Source organism: Trichechus manatus, unplaced genomic scaffold, assembly GCF_000243295.1.
Source record: "Trichechus manatus latirostris isolate Lorelei unplaced genomic scaffold, TriManLat1.0 scaffold00038, whole genome shotgun sequence".
Taxonomy (NCBI): Eukaryota; Metazoa; Chordata; class Mammalia; order Sirenia; family Trichechidae; genus Trichechus; species Trichechus manatus.
The window spans coordinates 16,683,066-16,690,481 of record NW_004443974.1 but is presented as its reverse complement, the minus strand read 5'-3'; the positions used below and the strand labels follow the sequence as shown (position 1 = coordinate 16,690,481).

Here is a 7,416-nt window from a genome sequence, read left to right as displayed (position 1 = left end):
TCCAAAGGACTAATGGACCACAGCTACCACGGCCTCCACCAGACTGAGTCCAGTACAGCTAGATGGTGCCCAGCTACCACCACTGACAGCTCTGCCAGGGATCACAACAGAGGGTCCTGGACAGAGCTGGAGAAGGATGTAGAACAAAATTCTAACTCACAAAAAAAAAAAAAAAACCAGATTTACTGGCCTGACAGACGGGAGAAACCCCAAGGGTACGGCCCCCAGGCACCCTTTTAGCTCAGTGGTGAAATTATTTCAGAGGTTCATTGTTCAGCCGGGGATTGGACAGCCCCATAAATCAAAAACGGGACTAATGAGGCACAGCAGTCCAGGAACAAGGACTAGAAGGCAGGAGGGGACAAGAAAGCTGGTGATAGGGAACCCAAGGTTGAGAAGGGACAGTATTGACATGTTGTGGGGTTGTTAACCACTGTCATAGGGCAATATGTATACTAACTGTTTAATGAGAAACTATTTGTTCTGCAAACCTTCATCTAAGGTACAAAGGAAAAAAAGAATTATCTATGTGAGATCAAATTGATAACAGCAACTCAAAAGGTTTGATGGGAAACCTAGGGGCAGTGAGTTGTAGATAATGGTGATGGAATAATTTGGAAAAGGATAGTGAGAATAGCAGCACAAGTAGAAGAATGTAATTGACGTCACTGAATTGTGCATGTAGAAACTTTTGAAATGGTTAACTGTGGCTATGTATATTGTCACCAAAAAAAAAGAAGCCCTCCAAGGTCAAGAAGGGAGAGTTGTTGACATGTCGTGGGGTTGTTTACCAATGTCATAAAACAATATGTATACTGACTGTTTAATGAGAAACTAATTTGTTCTGTAAACCTTCATCTAAAGTACAATACAAAAAAAATAAAAGATTTCACAACATCAAAAAACAAAAGGGTTAATAGGGCTGTGGTAAGGACTACTGGAGATAATACATGGAACATTCTCAGCCTGGTGCCTGGCACTTAGTACATATTCAGTTAGTGGTTGATACGTTGAAGAGGTCAGAAGGACCTGGGCATCTTTTATCTCTACATTGTTGTTCAGTGTCGTCAAGTTGATTTCGACTCATATTGGCCCATGTGACAGAGTGGAACCTGCCCCACAGGGTTTTCTTGGGTGTAATCTTTATGGAAGTAGATCATCAGGTCTTTCTCCTGCAGAACAGCTGAGTGGATTGAACCCCCAACCTTTCAGTTAGCAGCCGAACCCTTAACAGTTTGCACACTAGAGCTCCTCTCTCTACACGCTTAACAGATGCGAGTATTTACAGAAACCATTTTAACAACTAGATTAGTCAGTTACTGAAAAAAGATGCCACACTTGAATTGTTTAAGGAAAAAAGCGTCCAGGAAGTTTAGTAATTTTCACTTTTAAAACAACAAGGTTTGGTTATTTCTGTCCTTATGGTTATAAACTGAAAACGTATTCAACTCACCAAAACATGATAAGCGTCTGCTTTTCTCTTTCTTAGCTTTGCAAAATAAAAAGTGGGGAGCATCTGCCTTTAAATTGTGCCACATGCGTATTTATCCTGAATGTGTGGTAAGAGTGTAGGGTCTGGAGTCGCAGTACCCAGGTCAAGTGCCCCTTATCAGCTGTGTGTTGTTGTTTGTTGGGTGCCGGTGAGTCAATTGCGACTCATAGTAACCCCACGTGACAGAGTAGGACTGCCCCACAGGGTTTTCTTGGTTTTAATCTTTATGGGAGCAGATCGCCAGTTCTTTCTCCCACAGAGCCACTGGGTGGGTTCCAGCCTTTCAGTTAGCAGCCCAAGGCTTAACCATTGTGCCACCAGGGCACCTTTATTAGCTCTCTGGCCTCGGGCAACTTCTTTTTGTCTCCACTTCCTCATCTCCAAAATGAGGGATAGTAGTAGTAGCTGCTTCATGGAGTTGTCATGAGGATTATTAAAGTGCTTACTGCAGGGCCAAGGCCATGGTAACATCATGTTAGCTAGTATTAGATTTTGTCCTCCTAACAAATAATTTCAATTAATTTAAACAAAATCCATCTTATTGTATTACTGATTTTCCCTCTTTTTTTTTTTAACTAAATGAACAGTAGCTTTCCATATACATCTTATTTTTATCACAGTTATGGACATAATTATTTCATATTTGGATAAGAAAGCTGCTTATGTGTATAGAGCTCATCTTATAAGTGTACTTAGCACACTTTATTGAAATGATAAATTTGTAAATTGACTTTTTTTTTTTGTTTGTTTCTAAAGTGATGTTCCTCCATCTTTTGTTCAAAGTAAATTTTATAAGCTAAAAGCTACCTGTGTTCCCTTTTGGCAGAAAAAGACTTTTCCAGGTCAGTATTCTTAATATTTGAATAGTTATGTAACCTCTCGGGGCCTCAGTTTTGTCCATCATAAAATGGTGAAAACTGTAAAATTATAATCCCTACTTGATGAGATTTTCAAAAGTATTAGATAACATGCAAATAATACACGTTCAGCACAGTGCTACTACTACTACCACCGTCACCCTGTCCCCTACCCCCAGTCTAGAAAGAATGTAAGATGCCTAATTCCTTCTTGGTAGTCATTTGTGGGTGGTTTAGATATATATTTCCCATACTCGGATCATCAAAGTTATGTGGAGAACTTACTAAAAATACAGGTTCCTGGGCCTCATCCTAGACCTATAGAATCCTAAGCTCCAGGGATGGGGTCCCATGTCTAGATGTCCTTTATCTAGCTTACAGGTGAGTCTCACGTGATCTGCCTGGCAGCAGTGCTTAGGTACTGCTGGTTTGGATGACCTTGTATCCTGAGATGTGTGATGAAATAATTCTTGGCATTCTGCAGACATCACTACCTGGGTTTGAATCCTGGCTCCACCACTTACTAACTCTGACCTTGGGCAACTTTCTTAATGTCTTTAAGCCTCGGTTTCCTCATTTGAAAAATAGTGCCTACCTATTAAGATGTTTATCAGGATTAACTGAGTGCATATAAGTAAACCACTTAGAAGAACCTTGCACATAGTAATTACAATAGCAGTGTATTACTATTATTTATACCCTATATCCTTTGGCCTTGGTTAAGAGTCTTTGTACAGAAAAATAATTTCAAAATTAAATTTCTTTTCTTTAGAGATTATAGACTACCTTTATGAGACTAGTCTACCTTTGCTTAAAGAAAAGTTAGAAAAGAAGATAGAGAAAGGCACGGAAATCCAGACTCCTGCAGCACCAAAGCAAGTCTTCCTATTTCGAGATATCTTTTACAGTGAAGATGATAGTGATGGAGAAGACATAAATGAAAAAAGTTAAGCAGAGGTTACTGTTTTCTTGTCCTTTTTGTCTATTTGTTTGTGTTTATGTACATGTATTAATAGAGCTCTTTTCAGCATGTTTATTAAAGAATGCACAATGGCCCCAGGAAGGATATGAAAATAATTTATATTATGGAACTTTAAAAATTTATTAATGCATTCATATTAAAGTTTGTATCAGTGTGTAAAGAAAGAAGAGCATATGAGATGATTCAATATTTCTGTACTATTTTTTTTGAAAATACAAGTAACAGTTTTATAAAACAAAATTATCCCATGTTTCTCCAGTTGTAGCAGAAGGTAGAGTCACATCTTACAAACTTTGAACATTTCATTATGTGGATTCAAGTATATGTGCTCAGCAAAAATGAGAACGTTCGAAATGTTTATAATACATGCCATTTTGCTGTGTTTTCTCAGTTGTTTCTATGTATGTGCTCGGGGTATATAAGCATTAGATGCAAGCTGTGAATCTTCTGTATCCTCAGACTAGTCTCCGTTCCCATTTACCTATCGTAGTGTGTGCATCTCATCTTCCTATGATTCCAGTGTTTAAAGATACGTACTTTTTATACAAGATGCCCTGTCAAAGCAAGTCACCAAATTCATTTGATTTTGAACTGAAAAAGAAAAGAAAAAGCCAGCAGTCTGTTGTATTGTTTGTAGAGAAACTTGTTTCTTGTTTTATCATTCTCCTTTAAAAACTTTCAGTAGCTCTGTCAGACTTACGGAAATCGGTGTGTCAGTCTCACAGCCAGCTCACGCCTGACAGACTGGCAGCAATATTTTAACATTGGCTGGCGTGTCGGTCCGGGAGGTGGGGTGGAGCTACTCTAGATATTGCAGAGGAGGATTTAATCTAGGTTTTTGGATTACAAAATAGGATAGGATGAAGGAGGAAAAGGGGGTAGGTTGAATTGCCCAGAGATCAGGAGCTGTGGGGAAGCTGCTGCAGCCCCCTGTGAGGCTTGCACTGATCTGCCTCATGGGAGTCCCTGGGTAGCATAGACAGTGAAACACTTGACTCTTAGTTGAAAGGTTGGCGGTTTGAACCCACCCAGAGGAGCCTTGGGAGGCAGTCCTTGTGATCTGCTTCCAAAAGTTCACAGCCTTAAAAATCCTGTGGAGCAGTTCTACTCTGCACACACGGAGTCATCATGGGTCGGAATTGACTCAACGGCAACTAACAGCAATCAGCTCCACACTGCCTCCGGCTGAGCCCCACACTCTGGGTTGTCTGCTGGGTTGTCTGCTACTGTTGCTTCGACCATTGCCACCACTAGCTTTGCAGGGCCCTGTGCTCCTCTGTCCCTTCACTGCCACATGGCCACCTCAGGAACCTGTCATATCCGTGGAACACAGTGGCTCCTGCCTCCCTTCTGCCTTCTAGTCTGTCGTGAGTGCCTCCCACAGGCAGCCCCTTAGCAGATCCCTGCTGGCAGGAGAATCTGGGAAATAAAGTTTTCAGTCATCTCTCCCTGTCTCTGTAAAGGAGAGCATAGAAAGGAAACCATGGGTTAACTATGCCCAGTACGTGACACCACTGTCTGTGCTAAGATGCAACTTCATTGTCTCCTGAGTGCTCTCTCTGGTGTCATTTATATAACAGTTTAGGATGTTACCTTAATTAATCTACAAAGCTAGGTATTTTTCCAAACCTGCCATTGTTGGAGAGGGAGGAATACAGAGAAACAACAAGTTTAGGAGTCCTTGTTCATCCCTGTATCCCCAGCATCTATCATAGTGCTCTGCAAATAATAGACATTCAATAAACATTCACTAAATAAATGAACATATTTTTTTTCCAGCAAGCAGCATCTCCCCTTAGTCACCTCCTTCTGCGTCTCAAATATACCAAGCTCCATGCTGATGGGAATATAAATTATATATTTCTTTTGGAGGACAATCCAGTAAGATACATCAAAAAGCCTTGTGAATGTACATATTCTGTGATCCAGCAATTTCACTTCTAGGCATTTATCCTAAGGGGATGTCTTAGTTATCTAGTGCTGCTAGAACAGAAATACCACAGATGGCTGGTTTTAGCAAACAGAAATTTATTTTCTCACAGTTTAGGAGGCTAGAAGTCCAAATTCAGAGCACCAGCTCTAGGGGAAGGCTTTCTCTTTCGGCTCTGGGGGAAGGTCCTTGTCTCTTGTCAGCCTCTATTCCGTGTGATCTTCCTGTAGCTTGGCATCTATCTTCCCCCATCTCTGCTTGCTTAATCTACTCCTTTTATATCTCAAAAGAGATTGACTCATGATACATCCTACACTAATACTGTCTCATTAACATAACAAAGAAACCCATTCCCAAATGGGAGTATAACTTTAGGGGTTAGGATTTACGACATATATTTTTGGGGGACACAAGTCAATCCATAGCAGGGGATAATAGAACTAGTATATAAAAATGGCACATTTATAATAGAGAAAAAATAGAAAAATATACGTGTTCCTTAATAGAAAATTTGTTAAATTATGGTATACTACTAGAATGGAAGATTATGTAGTAATTTAAAATGATAATGGTAGATTTGATTGACATAAAAGGAGGTTAACAATATTATCAACAAAATATTTCAGAAGAGTATATTGTCTCAATTTTGTAAAGTAAAAAGTAAAGGAAATTGAATGTATATATAGATGTAGTAAAATGTATGGGAGGAAATAAACCCAAAATGTCGACAGTGGTTCTCTCTGGGCAATGGAGTTGTGAGTTTATAGGTTAGGACTCTGAATTGCAGTTGCCAGAAAATCAGACTCAAATAGACTTAGGGGGTTATCTGGGTTCTCAAAACTGAAAGTCCAAAGGTAGCACTAGTTTTAATTAAGGATTGAGCCATCTACTCAGTGTCACCAAAGACCTGGTTTCTTGGTTATTCTTTGCTATCCCTTCTGCAGAGCCCGCTTACCTTCAGTCCACACAAGGTAACTCTTTGCCGCCACTGCCCGCCCCCCCCCCAGGGCACACCCTCATATAGCCACATGTTTTTAGTAGTTCTGTTCCCTGTAGGGGAAAAAAGAGGGTCTTTTCTGATAGCTCCTGCTTAATCCTAGGTTTTGCTCTTAGTGCCCACATTAGATCTGATACCCAACTCTGAATCATCCCTGTAGCCAAGGGGATAGGATTGGGTTCAACCAATCTGGGCTCATCTCTGGAGCTGGGATTTGGCTCCCCATCCCTTGAATGGCTGAGAGGGTAAATACCCAGTGGAAAGTCCAGGTACCATTAGCAGAAGAAGTGATGAATGGACTCTTGGGAAGCAACCAGCAAATGTGCATTACAGTGGGTAATTATTTGTGCTATAAATTTTATCCAATAAACTTGTATACTTTGTAAAAGTTTTGTTTTTGTAACTTTTTCTCACCTAATCTCCCATGTCCTTCCTTTAAAAAAAAACCAGAAGCATGCAATGTAAATCTTACCTTTGCCAAACACCTTTTTTACATATAAAAAAATCCATAAATTTGGAAGAAGGGCAGGGTAGAGTGTAAACATCAAATGCATCCAGGAAAAGATTAGGTTGTAAGGGGAAGTTGTGAATTTTGTTGGGATGTGTAGACTTTAAGGTACTGATGGGGCACATTTGAGGAGAGCCCCAGTCTATGGTGTGAAAAGAATGGACAAAAGATAAGAGCTATGCTGGAGATACAGAGGTCTACGAAGGTGATAGTTGAAGCCATGAAATAGATGGCATACTCAATTTAGACAGAGAAAATGGCAAAGGAAGAAACCTCAAGTAACATCTGTACTTGATGGGAAGTGGAGAGGAAGAGTAGACTCAGTAATATCCATTGCTGGTGGGAATGCAAATTGATATAACTGTTGTAGAAAACTAGCAGTTCCTCAAAAAAAATTAAAAATAGAACTACCATATGACCCAGTAATTCTACTCCTAGGTATATATCCAAAAGACTTGAAAGACCCAAACAGAGATGTGTACACCAGTGTTCACTGCAACACTATTCACAATAGCCAAAAGGTGGAAACAATGTAAATGCCCATCAGCAGATGAATGGATAAACACAATGTGGTACATACAATGGAATACTACTCAGCCAATAGGAAAAATGAAGTCTTGATACATGCTACAATATGGATGGAGCTTGAA

The 7,416-nt window shown here is 40.0% G+C and overlaps 1 protein-coding gene across 2 annotated transcripts in view; it reads left to right on the top strand.

The window, feature by feature from the left end:
- The window catches only part of TTF1 (transcription termination factor 1), a 57,095-nt gene extending 50,027 nt beyond the window's left edge, over nt 1–7,068 (top strand). For both annotated transcript variants that reach the window (XM_004375781.2, XM_023730835.1), the window contains exons 11-12: nt 2,249–2,334; nt 3,122–7,068. In XM_004375781.2, coding sequence (XP_004375838.1) covers nt 2,249–2,334; nt 3,122–3,300 — 265 coding nt within the window. In that variant the 3' untranslated portion in view covers nt 3,301–7,068. The remainder of the gene's footprint in view (nt 1–2,248; nt 2,335–3,121) is intronic.
- Nucleotides 7,069–7,416: the final 348 nt, after the last annotated feature.